Here is a 20,705-nt window from a genome sequence, read left to right on the forward strand (position 1 = left end):
TGTTATTTAAAAATATACTTCTGTTGGTATTTGTGCTGAAACCTGGCCTGGGCTGTTTCAATGAAATTTGTTTTACTTATAGCTATTTTGGTGCTTGTGTGGCAATCTGTTATTACTCATAAAACCAGAAGAATTTACCTTAATAATCTAGACAACAGACAATTTAAATCAATATTCTTTTTTTCTCACAGGCCAGCCCAGCTTAGAATATGGAACACATCAGTGTTCACTTAGTAAATCAATGTTCTGAATAAATGTGAAATCATCTATTCATCCCCGAGCTCTCCTGATTATTTAAAAATACCTCAAATAGCATTGTTTTCAATACAAACTGTCAGAGACCTCACCATTTTCTTATTCCCTGGTTCGTTTTTAGATGACTGAAAGCGTGGCCACTGTGGTACAAAAATACACATATTCAAAGCATCAAAGGCAAACTACAAACAAACATTGAAAAAGGAACACCCAAAGGGATCTGAATGGAAGATATTTACTTGGCCGTTGTTCGCAGGAACCATGGTCGAGATTCTATTGATGATATGCCTTCATTCATGAGGTGATAGTTTTTCATAAACTTTAGAATGTCCTCTGGAAAATCATTGGAGGATGTATACTCTTCAAGGGGTTCAGACCCAGCACACGAACCAGGCCTATACAGAACAAAGGGCTGGAGGGAATTACTTCATGTGTTGAACAGATATTATACATAACTTTCAAGTTGCCTTACAAAAGATGATGTGTTGGATCTAAGTACTGGAGATATTTGTTAGCTGTTGTCGCAAAGTTGTCTAGTTAGGAAAATGTGGAATGACGTGTGGTGAAACTCTCTCTAGGCCAGTATATTGCAAAAAAAACCCTTACTTTTATTGAAGCTGATTCACATTCACTTGCATTCTTGTAGTAGCAGAAGAAAACATAGAAATTTAAATAACAGTATTCACTATTATAAGTGGCAAGTTAATCCAGCTGTACGTGAGTGAGAGTATGGGTGTACCTCTTGGCATGCTTGCACAGGAGAGCTCTGCAGAAGTGTCTTGATTCTTTTGAGACCAGGAGGAGAGAGAGAACAAAGGAGAGAAGGAGGAGTCAGAGAGAAACTTTTAACTGAGACAAAGAGAGGGATCACACATATACATAGTCTGGTTCTAGAGAAAAAGGAGAAATAGTGCCTTCCAGTGTCCAGGCATGGTAAATTGCTTCTATTCCAACACTAATCTTACTACATAATTCAGTAAGCATATTAAAGATGACTCACTGGGATTCCACAGTGCAGGCGTGGTCTTGCACCCCTTGCAGGGATAAGAGGTGAGTTGAGGCCAGAGCGGGAGCATGCTGGGCTGCTTTCTCCTCTCCCCACCTCCACTGCCATCACAACTCTGTGCCCTGTGCCTAGTGGCTGGTTCCCGGGCGGTTGGCATGCTGCTTTCAAGGCCAGAGCAGGCATACTTCAGGCTGCTTTTTCCCTTCCCCACCCTCACCACTGCTACAACCCTGAGCCCCACACCCCACAAGCAGCTGGCAGGCACAGGCCATGGCCCCCGCTGCTTTCTTCTGCCCTCCTCCACCCCCACCATAACCCTGTACCCTGCTGCTCTCTTTCCCCACCCCACCCCATCACAAACTTGTGCCCCGCGGCTTTCTCCCCCCCTTCACCCCACTCCGCTGCCGCTTTCTCCCCCCTTCCTTGCACCCCCACTGCAACCCTGTGCCCCGCACCTACCAGCCACCCTGTTCAGCATGAACAAAGTAAACTGAGCAGCTCGCAGGTGCAGCCTGCCTCCTCCTCGTCCCTGAACAAATGGAGGCCAGGTCACCTATCCCTTTGCCAGCTGGTAGACCTGGCCTCCAGTCCCTCAGAGACCAGGTACTTGATCCAATAGACCTGGTTTCTGGATGCAGGAGGCCAGGTCTACCTACCATGGATCTGCTGCGGTGGGGGGGGGAGAGTAGACCTGGCTGTCATACTCCTGGAGGCCAGGTCTACTGCCTATAGCCTTCCCAGGCTGCTAGACCTGGCCTCTGGACCTGCAGAAGCCAGGTCTACCTCTTATTTATTCGCTGGGCCAGTACACCTGGTCTCCGTATTCCTGGAGACCAGATTTACCTCTCATTTCTTTTCTGGGGAGGTAGACCTGGTCTCGGTACTCCAGGACGCCCGGTCTACCGCTCATTCCTTTACAGAGTCAGTAGACCTGGTCTCTGCATTCAAAGACGCCAGGTCTACCTCTCATTCCTTTACAGGGCCAGTAGACCTGGCCTCTGTCACAGGCTGGTGTTGGTTGCAGAAGCTCAGCAACCGACCTGGCACCACTCTTGCTCAAGCAATGCTCCTCACCTGCAGCAGCCTGGGCAGCAGCCTCTTCTGATCCCAACAGAGCAGAACAGGCTGCTGCTGGGAGCAGGAGTCCACCAAGTCACCTGCCACTGCCCCTGTAATGAAATGGTTACCAGGGGTGAAAGGAGTGCCAGTTGCTGTTAATCTGTCTTTAAAGAAAGGGGAGGAAATGTTCCCCATGAGGTCTGATGGGCTGTGGGGCCAGGGAGAGGCCTGCAGGAGTCTTGGTGTGGGACACCCTTCTTCCTGGACTACAACTCCCAGCTGCCCCGGGCCAAGAAAGTGCAGGAAAAATAAGGGGTGGGGCCTGAATTGAGAGAGACAGCCGATCCTGAGGGGAAAAAGTCAGAGCCTCACTACAAGTAACATCTTCCACGCGAAGGGCACTTGATCATTTTCGCAAGTCTTTCTGGGTACTGAAGTCCCTCTCCCACACCCCTTTTCCTTCTGTTCCTTCCCGTCTCCGTTAGCACGGCTGCCTGAAGAGACGGAGAAAGCCTACGAGAGCAGCTTTTGCAAATCGTCTTGCTGGGGGGTGGGGAATGCTCTAGAGAAAGCTGACATGTGAAGTCCTCCCCTCTCTGTTAGAACTGTTAGGATCGCTGCCTTAAAAGTCAGAGAAAGCCTGCGTTTGCAAATCGTTTCTCTAGTCACAAGCCTGCTCTCAATGATCTTTGGGGGCGGGCAGCTGCAACTTTCTAAGCTTTCTCTAGAGTATTTCCCCCCCTCCCCGAGCAAGACGATTAGCAAAGTTGCAGCGGGCAGCTCGGGGAGGGGGGGAATACTCTAGAGAAAGCTTAGAAAGTTGCAGCTTTCTCTGACTTTTAAGGCAGCGATCCTAACAGTTCTAACAGAGAGGGGAGGACTTCACATGTCAGCTTTCTCTAGAGCATTCCCCACCCCCCAGCAAGATGATTTGCAAAAGCTGCTCTCCTAGGCTTTCTCCGTCTCTTCAGGCAGCCGTGCTAACGGAGACGGGAAGGAACAGAAGGAAAAGGGGTGTGGGAGAGGGACTTCAGTACCCAGAAAGACTTGCGAAAATGATCAAGTGCCCTTCGCGTGGAAGATGTCACTTGTAGCGAGGCTCTCAGTCACCTTCTTGGTTGAAGAAGGAGAGGCTCCTGCTGCTGGGGGAAACCCGGGTGCCTAGGCCCTAAATATGGAGGTTCTGGGAGGCAGCAGAAAGGAAATAAAAGGGAGTCACCTTCTTGGTTGAAGAAGGAGAGGCTCCTGCTGCTGGGGGAAACCCGGGTGCCTAGGCCCTAAATATGGAGGTTCTGGGAGGCAGCAGAAAGGAAATAAAAGGGAGTCACCTTCTTGGTTGAAGAAGGAGAGGCTCCTGCTGCTGGATGAAACCCGGGTGCCTAGGCCCTAAATGTGGAGGGCCTGGGAGGCAGCAGAAAGGAAATAAAAGGTGAACCTTCCCTCAGACCACCAGCCCCTTAAGGTAGAATAGGGAACAGTGTGGCAGGGAAAGCAGACAGCGGTTCTCTTCAATTTGATTTTCTGCCCTATGAGTTCTGAACAGGGGGGGTCTACCCCTATGTGTTGTGCCTTTACCTGCTTTGTATATAGTGCTCTGTATACAGTTAATAAATTATACTTTTTTGAATATAAAGAACCTGGTGGTGCTCTGACTACGTAAACTCCCCCACTTGGCACGCTACAGGAAGGGAGGGAGCCCAGGAGAACTGATCAGGCCAGACCTTGGTGGGTTGCCAGTTCTCCAGGGCCCACCCAAAGATTGGGGAATTCACTTCCCAGTAGGTAAATTTAGCCAGAGGGGTCTCACTGCCCCTCAGTCAGGTGGTGTACAAATCAGTGAGTGGTGGCAGTGATGAAGAGGGTGAGCCATGCCCACCAGGGACGGTGGGAGGCAGATAGGGGGGCTAGCAGACCATTGACGGTGGCTCAGTTGTCCGGACTGAGAGCCAGCACCCGTTCCGCCACAGCCCCTCAACGGCACTCTTTCCTGGCAGCAGCCTGATCCAGTGCCAATGGGGCCAGGGCAGGTCACTGTTCGGCATAGGTGCCCACTAGGGCACCTACTGCCACCCCCCAGCGGTGCTCCATGTCTGCAGCGGCCTCGGCAGAGGCCCATTCTGACCCCAATAGTGCAAGAATGGGCTCCTGGGGCCAGAATGGGCTGCTGCCAGAAGCAAGAGCCTGCCAGGATGCCTGACCCCTCCACTGCACTCCTTGCCTGCAGCAGCCCAATCTGGCACCAACAGGGCCAGAATGGACTGCTGCTGGGTGTAGGAGCCCTCTAGGGCACCTGCTGCTGCCTCCCTGGTGGTGCTCCCTGCCTGTGGCAGCCCAATCTATTTCCAATGGGGTTGGAATGGGCTACTGCAGGATGCAGGCACCCATCATGGTGCCTGCCCCCCCCAATCATGGTGCTGAGGAGGAGGCAATGCCAGGCCCGGTTGCCTTGCCCTCCCCTTGACCAAATTGGGGTGTGGCAAAGGCGGCAATGCCTGGCCTGCCTACCCTGCCCTTTCTAGAGCCCACTGTAGTGCACAATGGGCTTTGTTAGTAGTAATTTATAATGCTCATTGAACAGAGAGGAGAGGTCCCCCTTGATCACTAAAAGAGACTATCCTGGGAATCATGGGACCTGCAGGAACAAAAGCCATGTGTAATGGAGACTGGATTAAAGAGGAGAATTAAGTAGGACTGAGTGAAAAAAGCTGTCCAGATCAATTGCTATCTTATCCATACCAGCTTTTCCACAGGTGAAAAAGATGGAGAAGGCGATCCTTTTGATGACTGAAAAGATGAGATCAAATGGGGGGAAAAACCTGATAGGACCTGACCTTATAAAAACAAACATATAAAGCAAATACAATTAATCTCAGCTGAGGAAGTGAACATGCATGAGATCTATTCACCGATCAGTACTGGAAAAGGGGCAAAAGTAAAATGAAATGGAATTTGACAGGAATGATGTTTTGGGTATGTTCTGAAAGTTAAAAAGTGAAGGTGTAGCTGGAACAGCATCTCCCAAGAATATCAGAGATAATGCTTTTTTTTCTTCTAACCTATCATCTAGCTTTGAATTGTGTTTATTTCCATATCCTGTTTCCCTTGTCTACTCATGTGGGAAGCTGGATTTCCAGTGAATCTCCCATCTGCGCAGTCACCAGAAGAAGAATCCCAGCATATGACTTTGTGAATCATTACATTCTTACAAGATCGTCTTCTCAGGTCTAATTTCTGTGGATTACCATGTTTTATTTCTTCTTTCCCCAAATGTACAGAAATGACAATAAAGTGAACATAAATGGACTCTGGGGAATAAGATTTTTAAAATTTCAATAAAGGAGACTTTTGGAAGATTTCCAATTGTGTATAATTCATCTATACCATTGCCTAGAATATAATTTAGAAAAGAGTGGAGGAAAGAGTACAAAAGGTGAGCAGAACATATAGCATTTTTTTCAGATTGCCAGAGCAAATTCTTTATAGATAGTAAAATCGCATTTGGTTCAGTAAAGTTGTACTTCCTTCTCCTTTACACTGGCTGCTTTAAAAGTATCTAACTTTTACATTTATTTTGCATGCTAAATTTCCTACATTTTGCATGCTAAATTTTGAAAACAACTCTGTGAGTTGGATCCAGAAAAAATGGGCAATTTGCACCAATTTCCTGTTCCCATTTCAACCCAAATTGTTTCTTAGGGTCCCTTTTCCTCCAAAAACAGCATTTATGGAGATCAGTGGGCTGCAGGGGAGGCAGGGAAGTTCCATTTTGCCTTTGGAAAATATAGTCTGGATCTAATCCCATGTACAGCAGAACACTTAATAAATACTACCTGGGTGTTGGTATCCGGTAACTAGGAACTGGAGTCCATATTGACGCTGGAGAAAGCTGTTCTTTGAACCTCCCAGAAAACACCTTGTCAAGCTCAAGCATATCATACGCACAAACAGCAGAGCCAGGGATGCTACAATGTGACATTTCCCAAAACAGTTAGAAGAAAAGCACAATTTTGTTTGCCTGATAAATGTACTGCTTAAAAAGATTTCCCACAACAGATGACCTACACTTGCAAGGATTGTACGGCAATCTCATTCAAGGCTAAAAATATCACCAACAATTAGAATTTGGGAGGGGGTAGTGGGAGTTACCACAAGGAAAATATGAGGATGTAATAGATGAAGAATGCTAGCCGGATTCTTAGGAACGACTGAGTCAGAAAATCATCTTCCAGAAAATGTGGGTGGTGGGAACAGTCACAAAAACCAGGGAGAATAGGAATGATATATAGACTTCATAGTTTCCCCCATTAAGGAACTGCCAAAACAATAGATATTCTATTTGGCAACTACATTGCATTCACTAACATCTTCTTTAGCTCCTGTGGGAATGGTAAGAAGGTAAGCCTCATCATATCAATACTTAGTCATGGGTGGGATCTAACCAGCTTTTTTGCTAGGGAAAAAGGAAGGATGGATCCCTTTTGCCCATACAAAAAGGCTATGATGGAGATTATGGAACCTGCATGGAGAAAAGACATGTGGGATAGGGCTGCAATAAGGAGAACTGTCTGAGAAAAAAATTGGCTGGATCCAACCCTTCAGTGAAATTAACTGATACTACAGTAGAATGCAGAAAGAAGCAAATATTTTCATTGGAAATAAGGAAACAAAACCCTGAGTGACAAAAGCCAGAGGAATATATATCTGTTTCTTAATGTAATTTATTTCACTGTAATGCATAACAAGATTTCATGCACATACTCATAGTGATCATGGGTTTAACTCTTTGTTTACTATTCATGACTAGATATGGGCACGAACAGCATTACAAACACAAAAAAGCCCATGAACAGCCCAATCTGCTGTTCACAAACAAGCTGTTCATGAGGCCACATTCTAAACGAACAGGTAGTCATTGCAAGCCTCGTTCATTGCTGTTCATCAAGCCAGACAGTCTGGCACCTGCAATCAATTCCGATAGCAACTCGGGCAGGGATTGTCTGAACTCTGTCTGAACTGCTGTTGCCCTGGAATACCCAATCTAAGTCCTATTTAGCTTGATAGGCAGGACTTCCTTCAAAGTGTGGACTGGAACTCCCAATTTGTTAAAAGAGGACAAGACCAGGGGGGAAGGGGGCTCCCAGCTCTGGCTTTCAGGGAGAGACAGCTGCTGTTAGAGAGACATGGTGAGTGCATTGGAGCTTGAATATTTTTTGTGTGTGGTGGGATAGGGATCTACCCCTTCAGGTTCCAAGGCTGCTGCCAGGCTCCAGGGCCAAGCTATTATTTATTACTGGTACCTTTCCTGCTGCCTGGTCAGGTAGGGTTTCTGGGAGTGGTGCGGTAGGGATCTTGATGGCTGGAGGAAAGCCTGCTGGCCCCCACGAACAAAGAACATGTTCATGAACAGGATCATATTCTTCAGTGTTCGTTGTTCAGTGTTCATGGATGGCAATGAACAACAAACACCATGTTCGATTTATTTTCTGTTTGTGCCCATGTCTATTCATGACTAACAGGGTTAGTCTTAATCCAGGTTTACTGGATTAAGAGCTCCTGATTAGATTAGTCTTCACATTGACAAGTAGGTAGCAAAAAACCTAGCCCAAACAACACCTTTATTAAACTGATGAAGTAGAAGAGGAGAGGATTCTACATGGGTTACCTGTTTTCAGGGGTAGTAAAGACTGCAAAGACCACATCATGGCCATTGATATGAACAACGTTCGTCACTGCCTGCAGTATGTTAAAATAGAAATTTACAAGGGAAGGAACTAAGCAGTTCAGTCGTGCCTTTAGGAAGGAAGTCCACTTTTGGTCTAGAAATGCCATATTTCCACCCATGTCATTCTTGCAAATCCGAGCTACTCTCGATACAATAATCTGCAGGTAGAAAAATGGGCAGGGGAAAGACAAATGAGGTAACTTTTTGTATTAAAAAGGAGAACAAAGCCCAGCTTTGGAACTGTGCACTTTGGATGGCTTTATTAATTTACTTCAATTAAAACAAAGCAAAAAAAAAATCACCATCAGTAAAAACCACAAGAAAAAACAGGTATCCTGTGGCCCAGCACTGCAATGATAGCTCATATGCTTTCAGGTGATCAGAGATCAGTTCTTAGCCCATGTAGAAGTCATTTATATGCATTTTTTTTAGTTCCATAAACAGGGCTAACAGTACTTGAAGTTGCCTTATACTGAACAAGACTACGGGTTGATCAAGGTATTGTCTCTTCTAACTGGTTGCTGCTCTCCAGTAAGGGGTCTTACAGCTGAGGCTTTAAACCGGATGGGCAAGGACCTCATACCTTCTGCAAAGCTGATGCTCTACTAGCTGAGATACGGCTTATTTAGTTCTGCTATTGTGATGATGAAAGTTTTCCAGATGCATCTGTTTTCTTGCTTGAATAACCATAATTATTTACAGCAATTATTTTAACGTAAATTCAGTCTGCCGTGTGCTTTCCATCTTAAAGGATTGGGGGAAGGAATATCACATTTTACTAATATTTACAGGTAAGTATATCAAGGCAATAGAATGCCCTATTCCAACCAAACTTTAAAACAAGCTTCTCAAGTCTTCTCAAAGCAGGACCCTTATTCTGATGTATTTCCACATTATCCCTGACTACCCCTGCTCTAGGAGGAGGTTTTGGCCCTTACCTCCCCAACGTTGAAGTATTCAACTGCAACTTCTCGAAAGAAGTAGTATATATAATTGCCATAATCCACCACATGGATGAAGTTAGGGTCTGCAGACAAAGCAAAAATGATCCAGTCAAGGACATATAAATATGAAAAATAACCATAGAAATTAATCTGAGCAAAAGACAAGATAAATTTGGGGTGAATTTTAACACACATTTATGTAAGAATATGTGGGCTGAAGTTGGATTGGATCCAGTCAGCCTTTTCACTCAATTATGTCCCACACAGCTCCTTTTCAGAAAGGTCCCATGATCCCCAGCACAGTATTTTGTGGAGATCAAGGGAGGGGGGGAGGTCATTTGGGGGAGGCAGGAGAAAAGCTGGTTGGATTCAACCTGTTATGCATATATGGGTTTCTGCAATTTTCCAATCTTTCATACTATGACTTTTTTATTCCTCTACACTATAGCTACACTGTGTATATTGGCAAAACAGTTCAAAAAGGCAACCTTTCTGGCTATAGATTCACCACACAAGGGTTTAGGTCCAGCCTAAAAAGTCCACAGCTGGAAGGGGGTGTGCTTTTCACTTATTTACCATTCCAGCGGCAGACTTCACTCTCCATTCTAGCTATGTCTGGGAATCTCCCTTTCTCAGGATGTGGTGGGAGGGATGAGGTAGGGAAATCAAGTTCTATTAACACAAATTGTTCTGTCTATGAACATTTTTGATGAGATCTTCCATCTTTCTTCTGCCTACTTTCCCCATGCCTTTCTTTTGACAGGCTGCCACTTGGTGCCAAAGGAAGGTTCCTTGCACTGGAGAAAGGAGCCGGTGCTAGTAGAACATATCTTTGCATCCCATCCATAATCTCCAAATCATTCTTTTAAAAATCTTGTCTACAAGCAACAGCTCTCTATTCATTAATGAGAATTATGTAAGGCAAGGTTCCCATTCATCATAAATAAACTGAAGCCTTCTTAACAGTGTGGTTATTTAGAATTTATAGATTGTCTAATTTAGCAGGATTTATTCAGTATTTCATGGTAACAAAATTGAATTTCTATTATTTTATTTTTATGCATGGGCCTTGATGTTGCATAAGAAATGCTTTCGAACTCTATACATGCTCTATACATTACACTGTTTTGTGATAGTTAAGTAGCATGATCAGAGATAAGGGCAGGTGATGAACAAGTACTGGATTATAAAGCAGCATAGAACAATGGTCTATCAGTGGCTACTAGCCATTGTGACTAAAGGGAACCTCCACATTTAGAGGCTGTAACCCTCTGAATCCCACTGCCAAGAGGCAGCATCAAGGAAAGGCCTTGGCCTCTGTGTCTAGCATGTTGACCCTCCAGGCAACTATTTGGCCACCGGGTGAGACAGGGTGCCGGACTAAATGGACCTCTGGTCTGATCCTTCAGGGTTCTTCCTAAGTTCTTAAAGACGATCACTCATCCAAATTAATTTAAAAGTGCTGCCCTCCCCCCTTTGTAAACTTACCTTTCAGCCATTTTGAATCATATTGAGCTGTCCGCAGAGGTGGGGTGTCTCCAAGGCTTCGGTAAATGAGTGAATCTCTTGACATTGCATCTGACACAGTACCAGAATACAGATACCCACCTTTGGGATTAGAATTTTAAGAGACACACAGTGAGAAGGAAGAATATATTACTTGTCCTTGTTAATCTATGAGATAGGTAATTACAAATAATCGAAGGTGAATTTTTATTTTATTTTACTTCACTTTCATTTAAACTCCATCTTTCATGTTGGGACTCAAGGCAGACTACAAGTACAGTAGAACTATTCTGTCAGTAGGCTGATGACAAGATACAATTGATATTTGAATGATAATATTTTAATATAACTGCAAAGATTCTTAGTAAAACAAAGCAAAATTTGGTCAGTGTCATGCAGTTCACATAATATATTGCTCATTTTCAGATGATGTAGAGATGCAAGAGGAATAACTTTAGAAATGACCTTTATTTCAGTTGATTGGTAATATAGAATGTCTTGCATAGCACCCTGTTGAACTATGTAGGCAGTATTATTTTCTCACCCAAGGCAGTGTCACCTTAAAACTTAAACAAAGCCTGGAAATCTGGGGTTGGATGCTACCATCTTTTCTGTTCAATCCTGCCAGTTACCCTCCTAACTGCATCTCTTGTCCTATGTAAGGATTTCATGATTCCGGGCATAGCCTTTTCAATGATTAAGAAGGACTTCTCCCTTTTCCTAGGGTTGCCTTGTCCTGCCTAACAACTGGTGGGAGTTTTGGAGGGTACAAGTGTTATGTGGGGGGTGGGGTGGGGGTGGCTGGTACTCACCCTTTCTATTCTTGCACAAGTGCCAGAATGTACTTGCTTCTATGTGGGGCACAATGATGTCACTTGCATTTTTGCTGTGTTTTGAGCTGATACTTAAGAAATTGGCCATGGTGCGATGACATCACTTTCAGTCACACTAAATGCACAAAACTCGCACGAGAAAATGTGATGTTTGTGTTTTCCCCACAACGTGGCATGACATTCCGGGTCCAGGTAAGTCATCTGGAAACGGCCAAAGACTTGTACAGGGGGTCCCACAGGCAGTCTGCCCTCTCAGCTGGCAGCCATACAGCCCGCCAGCCAATCCCTGACAGACCCCTATTCCCCACCAATGGGGAGGTGCCACCAGGTGCTCACTGGCCCACTCTGTCTACCCAAGTCTAACCTGCCAGGGACCTAGGTTACAATTCCACCACTCCAAATTTGTGCCAATTTGGGAAAAGGTGAAAAAATTCCTACCTGGCTCTGGTAACCAGCAACCAGCTAATCCTGTACTGCCATAGGGTGTGGTGGGTGGGCCGAGCTTTCAAAGCTGACTGAGCCCTACAGAGGCGGAGCTGCCCTTTATAGGGCCAGGCCCCACCTCCCAAAGCCGGGATGCCCAGGAATGTAAGGCTGTCTTTCCCTCCGTACAGTGAAGCGAAAAGTGGCACCCAGCCTGTTTCACATGCAGCCAGGTGTGCCATCTTATTATTTTATTATTCTGTTTAGAACAATTTTATGCTGTCTTTCCATCCAACCTAAGGTCTCCAAGGCAAAGAACATACAGGAACATTAAAACCTACTTTAAAAATGCATATGAATAAAAAAATTAAAAGCAACAATTAAAGAAAACACATAAACATGTAATTAGGAAGGAGGATCTGTGAGGGTATGTTAAACAACAACAACAAAATTCTTCCCCCAAGAGATATAACTATTTTTTATCTTTCTTTATTATTATTATTACAGCACTTAGCCAGTACATTAACCATAAAATTTAAGTGCACTATTTTTTATCATTTACCAATGAATCTCAGAAGATGGGATACTTCATGTTGTTACGATTTCCTCTAGAATTCCACTGTAGATCAAAGCCATGTGATGCACCATCTTTTGAATGTTCAACATTAAAAAAGTCTGTACATTTCCCCTTCCTTATTACCTGCAAATAATGCGACATTGTTGTCCTTTGCATCATAGGGGCACCTGCCCTTTCCACTGATTTCTTCTTCAACTTCAAGAGTATCTATCTAGAAACGACAACATTGGAGTCTCCTTAGAAAGGAACAGAAATGAATCAAGCTTTGTTTTTTCCTCCTTCCTTTTTCAACAGTTCTGGGGAACAGGAGAAGAGGTTTCTTTTGATCATCCCCAAAAATCTATGTGGTCAGCCTGGGACCATGGGATCAGCCTGGTCATAAGCCATGTTTGATGGCACTGGAGTAAGGAGGAGAATTGGCTGATACTGAATGAAAAAAAATGGGTAGATCCCAAAAAATAATCCCGATTTAGCTGATTGTGATTCCGTGGTGGCGCCGAACCCAGGTACCTGAACCTCACCGATCAAGTCCCGTTTCCGATACAGAATTGGGAATCGGGAATCAGGAACCGGGAAGGCCGACGCGGGAGGGCGCCCCACCACCAACACTCCCCCAGATCAGAGTGACCAGGCACTAGAGTGTGTAATACTGTGTGAGCCCTCAGCCAAGGAGGTGCCCACTGAGCTTGGACCCAGAGCTAGACGGCAGCCCTGGAAGCAGAGAGAGAGAATAGGAATAGAGCCCAACCCCAGCTGCAACACTCCCCCCCCAGACCTGAGCCCTCAGCCGAGGTGCCCACCGAGCTTGGCCCCAGAGCTAGGCGGCAGCCCTGGAACCAGAGGAGATAGCTCCCTATTCCCTAATTCCCTATCCGCTGAAGCCCAAAGCTAAAGCTCCCTCTCTCTCTCTCTTGCGCTTTCTCTCTCCAAAAGCAGCACACAAGAGCTTGCCTCTGTCCCACTCCACCCGCAAGTGGAAAGTGAAGCTTTGTTGCGCAGCACATGGCTATTTATAAAGCCTGGGTCTGCTACGCAGGAGGGCTGTGTTTGGCCGTAAGAGCTGCCTCTCAGGCTTTGCAGGGATGAGATTCGAATGCCCATGGCTACAGAAGAACACCCCCTTCCCCCACCCTCCCCTCTCTTCTCCCAAATGGACGAGATGGGCGCGCGCTTTTCTGGCTGCTCTGTGGTTGGAAGGAAGCCCTGCTGATCCATTCGCATTTCCAGGGTGACAGAAGGAGGGCAAACAGCTCCGGCATTCCCCAGGCTCCATTTCCATGGGGCTCCGTTCCCTCGGGAACAGATGGCTGGTGCCAGACTGTCTGCAGACTGCAATCCCGAACGTAAACCGATTGATCCGATTGAGACCCGATAGAGCGCCCCACCCGACCACTGAACCGGGAGCCGTGGACGGAACCGATCAGCCCGGTCCCAATGGCGCAAACGCCAAAATCGGGGCAATTTTCAGACCGTAATTCCGATCGTGCCCATGTCTAATCCCAACCATTTTAAAATTGTAGAATTAAATTGCTTCTAAGTTTTTTTTGGAAAACCCTTCAATGTAGTCCTGCCCCGTACTTTTAAAAAGGAGAGTTTCAGCTAATCGTTTATGCATATGTGATTTGTTTGTTGGACTGTAAATCAAGTCTTTGGATTCTGGCAAACAAGAAAACTCTACCATGATGTAATATAAGAGGACAGTGTTACATTTGAGGCAAACACTTTTTTGGATTTCCCATTCTATAATGAGGTTCACTATATAAATCCTTTAACTTTCAAAAACTACCCTGTGACGTACCTGTAAATCTCAGGCTAGGATAAGGATAACTATGAAAGACTGGACTACATAAGCTAGGAATAAGGAAAGCCCCCCCGCCTTCATTTCATCTTTCCTTTACAGATTTTAGAATGATGATACTTTGCAAAATTTCAAAGAATTTTGGTGAGTCCCATGAGCATAGAATGCTGCAATGTAGCAACGAGAATTATAGGAAAACTGCACCCATATATTGAAACTATAGAAACAAACAAATCAAAATAATAGACCCTTCCATTCCAGTATTTTGTGAGCTGAAAACTATATTACCTATATCTAGGAATGCGTCTTATGGCAAATAAAGAAGTAATTTTGAATGAGTTTCTACAATATGTGTTTCTGCAATCACATTCTCCTACTACACAATAAGAAACAATAACAAAACCTTTCCAGATGACACATTGTATACCAAAAACGTGTTTTTTTTTAAAAAAAAATTCTCATCAAATAGTTGGTTTTGAAAGGATTTCTCTCTGTTAGTTTTTCTGCCATGTTTTGATGTGCTGTTCCTAAGTTCTTAAAACCTTGGGTTTGTGGAAGAGTGTACATATAGGAACAACTTAAGGAAAAGCTCAGTGTGAACCCGTCTCTGATTACTAATTGTATCTCCACCACATATCTCATATCAAACTATAAAGCAGTCAAGAAAGGAAGTGAGGGACAAGATTTGATTGCAAACTGCACCCTAACAGGATATCCCTATGAGGGATAGTGCCTGTGCAGCAGTTGGGATACTGAACTGGCAAAGAGTAATAAAAACTTTTTAAAGAGAACAAACAAACTGGTTAAGAAAGAAAAAGAAATAGTTGAAAGAGAGTGTGCAGACCAGAGTTCTGAGAAGGAGCCTAAGAATAGTACTCTGCTGACAGATGACAAAAAGCTCTTTTAGAAAGAAAGAATTCCCTCTCTACAGTCCGGTCTAGTTAGAGCTTGCTGCCCCCTGCAGGATCTTCTTTGTACACAAGACAAGGCATTGCTTACTCCATAAATATTCAGCTCAGCACAAAGAAGTTCAACAGGCTCCTAATAAAAGTAAGGATGCAAAACATACCTTATAGTTCCTACAGGTAGGACTAAAGCTGTCTGTTCCACAAATAAATAATGTATCTTCATTTCGTTTTATGAGAACCTTAATGAAATTATGACATTCATACTGAAAAACAAACAGGAAAATAAACTTATATTTATTACAGCGTACAGCGTACAGTGCTGTACAGTATTACAGCAAATTAATTACAGTGTCTTACAGAAAGAGAGGTCTTCCTAGGGCTAGAAAGAAATTGGATACTGCAAATGATCAGCGCTGAGCTTCCACTGACAATAATAAGCGAACAGTGAGGCAGACAGTGTTTCCTTAGTGTATTTAAACAACAACAACTAGGAGTGGAGAACAGTGGGTTGGATCATGCCAGAATTTGGCGAGTGAGAGAAGGCAGGCCAGCGCCTCTGGCTAACAAGTTGCCAGTGAGATGGGACCCATGTGAGCAAATAGTGTGTGGGATGTGGGCTATAGCAAGGAAGGCGACTGGGTGAGATTGAATGAAACAGCTGATAGGATCCATCTCACTATTTTTGCAGTTGTCATCTTTGTTGCTGATTATTAGATGAAAAGCGAGCAATTTAAGTCATAATTTTTTTTAAAAAATGTTATTTATGTCATTTATAGTCCGCCTTTCTCATTGAGGCTCAAGGCAGATTACATAGTGTGAGATTAGTACAATCAGTGTCCAGGACATTTCCATACAGTATAAAGGACATTTCCATAAACAATGTCATAGGGTAAATTAATACAAGTTTACAAAGACATAGCATTAGCATTTAGCAAGGATCCAATACAGAGTCAAAGAAATGCTGAAACAGAACATAATCAATTCTAGGACTGACACTAGAGAACATGAAGCACAGGTAGTATATAGGAGTACATATTTAAGACAAACACATAATATGTAAGGCAACGTAGTGGTGAACTCTATGGTCCCTAACTCATTAGTGAAGCATCTGAGACCCCCTCTTTACAATACAACCCTCCTATCTTAGTAAATGAGGATTAATGGTTGAATGTTGCACATGTAGTCAAGAATCTGTGCACAAGCTGTTTCCTATGGGCAGAAAACCTGAAAACAAAAGATTGGGCATTGCTAGATTTTTCCAATGATGAAACAGAGAGGTGAACTGATCACCAAAAAGGCTATGCTGGGGATCATGGAACCCTCATTGACAGAGGCCACATGGGTCAGGCACTACTGTGGGGAGAAGAGTTAGGTGACACTGGAAACATCCAGTCCAGTGACTGCAACTTGGTTGCCTTCAAGTTTAATGGGGGTTGGGGTGGAAGAGAATAGTTACTAGTGAAGAAATGAATGGCATGAGCCGTTATACACCACAAAGAACATGTTCAAATTAGCAATCAAAATAACAGTCAAGTATATTTCTTACCCCAAATTTTCCCATCAAAATACATTTTTCCAGTTTTTCTCTACTGGATTTCCACGTCAATTTCTGCAATTCAATGAAGAAGTTAATTACAGCCCAGACATTATGGGATTGGATTTTAAAGACAATAACTAGCTATTGTATGAATCCAGCAGGTTTTTCTGCTGATGAAAAAGAGTGTCTGTGTGCAAAAAATTCTATCATGGGGATTATGGGACTTCATATATCAGGGATATGGTATAGTGTAGTGGGTACGAGACGAAACTGTCATCTGTCTAAATAATACTACTTACTTTGTTAAAATAAATTTCTCTGGTATGTGATGTGTCCATATCAACAGTGTAAATATTGTTCCTAGAAAAAAAGTAAAATAAATGGTTGAATAAGCTCAAACAATTCACTGCTGATAGAGGCAGTTATTACGTGGTGGCCAGTGTTTAGCTCTGTTAGAGAGTGGGTTAAGGCTTATCAGCTTTTCCACTGGCAAAAGACAGAGGAGGATCCCCTTTGACCATTCCATACGCAACGCTGGGATCCAGGTACCCAAGTGGACAAAATCCATGCCAGACAATTGTTCAGTGAAGAGGAGAATCAGGAAAGATAGAACATAAAATCTGGTAGAACCCAACCAAGTAGCTTGAGTCCTATTAAAGTCAGTTCATATACCCATTAGGGAATGTTTGGAAATCCTCTGGAAATCATTGCGTCCATTGCTTCCCTTTCAGAGTAAACTGGTAATATTTATTTATTTAGATATTTATGTCTTGCTTTTCTCTCTAGTGAAACCAAAGTTGCTCCCATCCTCCATTTTATCCTGATAAACCACTACTAACCTGTGAGAATAACTTGCCCAGGATCACCCAGTGAATGTTCATGGTACAGTGGAGATTCAAACCTGGGTCTCCCAGAACCTAGTCTAACAATGCAATTCTATGAAGAGTTACACCAGTCTAAGCCCATTGAAGTCAAGGGGCTTAGACTGGAGTAACTCTCCATAGGATTGCACTGTAACAGTGTTAACTATTACACCAAACTGGTTCTTTGATTGTGCCATCATATATATGGCATTTTAAGCAATGGTCTAACTAATTAGTGTCAGTTAGTGGTGGGCTAAGGTTAGAGATCACTTATGGGAAAGGACCAGCAAGTGCCCCATCTCAGGTCAATATTTTGAAGGTTTGGTCTTTTCTTTATACTAGATGGGAGGGGGGCAACCTACAAATTACCGGATACGTAGAATCTCTGTGGTAACTGCTTCCTATTAGAAATTTTCTACTCTTCCCGACTATGCATTTACTAATGCTTCTCAGATGAGACTCCTAATAAAATGGAGTTTCTCAACCTCTAGAAATATCTGTTTGTGTTTTGTTTTTTTATTTTATTTTTATTAGATTGATACCCTGCTCTCCCCAGAAATGGGCTCAGGGCAGCTAACATCAACAAAACATCCATAAATAGAGTCTTAAAAACACATAAAACTATAAAGGTTACCAATCACAATAATTCAGTTCCAGGCATTGTTAAAATGCATAGGCCACTATAAAAAGTATTCATTCAAATTCTACACTGTCCGCTGTGGAATGGCACTCAGAGTGGGATGGAAAATGGGGCATAGCAATCAGGAAAAAAGATGGAAGAAGGGATGGACTAAAAGTCTCAACCAAAGGCCCAGTGGAACATCACCATCTTACAGGCCCTGTGGAACAGCAACAGATCCCACAGGGCCAGAATCTCCAACAGGAGTTCATTCCACAAGGCTGAAGTCAGAGCCGAAAAGGCCCTACCCCCATTCAAGGACAGGCAAATGTCCCTTGGGTGGGGGACGACCAGTAATTGCTTATCCACAGGACACAAGGCCCTGCAGGGTACATAATGAGAGAGATGGTCCTGTAAGTATGTCAGGCCCAGTCCATTGAGGACTTTGAATACCTGAACCAACACCTTGATCTGGATCTGGAACTCTACTGGGAGCCAGTGCAGCTGGCACTGTAGGAATAAAGCACTGTGATCTAATTTGAATGAGCAGGGTGCTTGCAGAGTGAAGGGCTTCATATTTTGTATTTGTCTGTAGCTCCTGAAGTAGCCCCTCTCTGCTGTGAGTGAAGACTCAATTCTGTCTGTGTCAGTTATAAAATGTCTGTTGGTGAAACTGTCTCTCTCTCCTGTATAAGAGCTATGAATGTTTCTCTCAGTTTGTTATATATATTATTGTAAATAGTTCTTAAATGAAACTCTTCTTTAATTAAACAAATTTATTTTAAAGTATATTTCTTCTCACTGGACTTCACTATGTACTCTGCTACACACATTCACATGTGTGGAAAGGTGATATATCCTTCACCAGGTGATATGCCCCATATTGAGGGTCACAGAGATATCTTTCCCCCCTCACAGGAACAGCACTGGATGAATATGTGCCCTGAATGGAGTTCCTATAAGGATCTGTGCTGCTGCATTCTGGATCAGCTATAACTTCCAGGTCAAGCTCAAGGGCAGCCCAGCATAGAGTGAGTTGCAGTAGTCTAATCTAGAGATGGGCACGAATCCAATTATGACCCAAAAAAACGCATGAACCAGGCCGGTTCTTGGTTCGCAAACCATGGTTCATGGAAGCTCCTTTCTACAAACTTCCACGAACTGGTTACTGGTTCGGGTTTGTTTGGGTCATATTGGGAAAGGGACAGTTTAAATGGCCATTTCTCTGAGGAAATGGCCATTTAAACTTTTCCTGCAGCTTGCCCGCAGAGCGGGCCTGCAGAACAGCAGAGGAGGCCCACAGAGGGATGGAGGATGCCAAAAATGGCCTTCCTGCCCCTTGCAGGAGGAGAGAGAGGACATCACGCATCACAGGGGATGGTAAGTGTGGGGCTGGGGCTAGGGGCTGGGGCTGGAGTTTGGGCAGTTTAAAGGGCCCTGCCACTGTCAGGTCCCTTTAAACTATCAGCTAGCAGGTAGTGAGGGGGGATCCCCCTGCTTGCCAGCTGATTGTTTAAAGGGACCTGCTGCTTGCAAGGCAGGAAAGGGCCTTTTAAACTGTTAAATGCCCCTTTCCCTGTCACTGCTAAGCAGCCAGAAAGGGGTATTTAAACCTCATGAACCATGAACCAGTTCGTAACTGGATTAGTATGGGTCCAGTACAGAGAAATCCTCCAGAAATGCCTGGAGTTGTTCTGCCATCACCCTCTCAATTACCTTGCCCAGAAATGGAAGGTTTGAAATTGCACAACAATTGGGTGGATCAAGGGGATCCAGCAAAGGTTTCTTTAATAAGGCCCACACTACTGCCTCCTTCAATGAGCCCAGGAAGATCCCAGAACTCAAGGACACTTTGATGATGTCAGCTAAAGGGATCCAAACCCAGGCACCGCCAGTTTTCACTAGCCATGATGTGGGTCCCGCGGGCATGTGGTAGGTTTCACAACACACAGGATCCTTTCCATCTCTTCCTGGGAGAAATGTCTGAATTACCATCAGAAGCCTCACTCTAAGAAGATGCAAATACATAAGAAGAATATGGCCACAATTTAGATGCCATGAATAGACTAAACTCTAAATTAAAGATGGGCTTGAGTCTGAAGGTGTGAAACTGGTCCATACAATTGAGTGGATCCAACAAGCTTTTCAGCTGGTAAAGAAGGAAGGAAGGGGTCCCTTTTGAACACTGAAAAAAGGCTATGGTGGGGAAAATGGGACCTGCATGGACAAAAGCCATGCAATAAGGACTGTAGAAAAGATGAGAATAGGGTGAGATTGGATGATACTTGCAAAAAGCATTCAGTTCTGGAGAACTCTGTTCTCTCTCTCATTTTTATCACTTGTACCTTATGTGACAGAAAATTAAAATAAAAGAATGCAGCTGAGAATGCCAACTCAAGGCAATTTGTGTTATATGAAAATTAGGAGAGTAAGGAACATGCAACTGACCGAGCAGCAATGTAGAGGATTCTGTCCACGATGACAACTTGCTGGATCTCCAACTCGTACTCTTCTGTATCATCTCCTGACTCGTGACCCACAAATACCAGATAATCTTCTGTGTCTATGACAAAAGAAGACAAAAGGTTCAATTCAGGCACAAATTTATCTGTGATAGGTCTGTCTGCCATGGGGCATAGGGGGATGTCCCACAAA

The 20,705-nt window shown here is 44.0% G+C and overlaps 1 protein-coding gene across 1 annotated transcript in view; it reads right to left on the bottom strand.

The window, feature by feature from the left end:
- LOC129339137 (semaphorin-6A-like) overlaps window positions 1-20,680 on the bottom strand; it is a 31,285-nt gene extending 10,605 nt beyond the window's left edge. Inside the window, exons 1-10 of the mRNA XM_054993743.1 lie at window positions 20,499-20,680; window positions 16,868-16,928; window positions 16,578-16,640; window positions 15,193-15,294; window positions 12,449-12,536; window positions 10,475-10,594; window positions 8,981-9,069; window positions 7,983-8,200; window positions 6,151-6,282; window positions 495-650 (exon numbers count right to left, since the gene is read on the bottom strand). Coding sequence (XP_054849718.1) covers window positions 495-650; window positions 6,151-6,282; window positions 7,983-8,200; window positions 8,981-9,069; window positions 10,475-10,594; window positions 12,449-12,536; window positions 15,193-15,294; window positions 16,578-16,640; window positions 16,868-16,928; window positions 20,499-20,680 — 1,211 coding nt within the window. The remainder of the gene's footprint in view (window positions 1-494; window positions 651-6,150; window positions 6,283-7,982; window positions 8,201-8,980; window positions 9,070-10,474; window positions 10,595-12,448; window positions 12,537-15,192; window positions 15,295-16,577; window positions 16,641-16,867; window positions 16,929-20,498) is intronic.
- Window positions 20,681-20,705: the final 25 nt, after the last annotated feature.

Source organism: Eublepharis macularius, chromosome 12 (assembly GCF_028583425.1).
Source record: "Eublepharis macularius isolate TG4126 chromosome 12, MPM_Emac_v1.0, whole genome shotgun sequence".
Classification (NCBI taxonomy): Eukaryota; Metazoa; Chordata; class Lepidosauria; order Squamata; family Eublepharidae; genus Eublepharis; species Eublepharis macularius.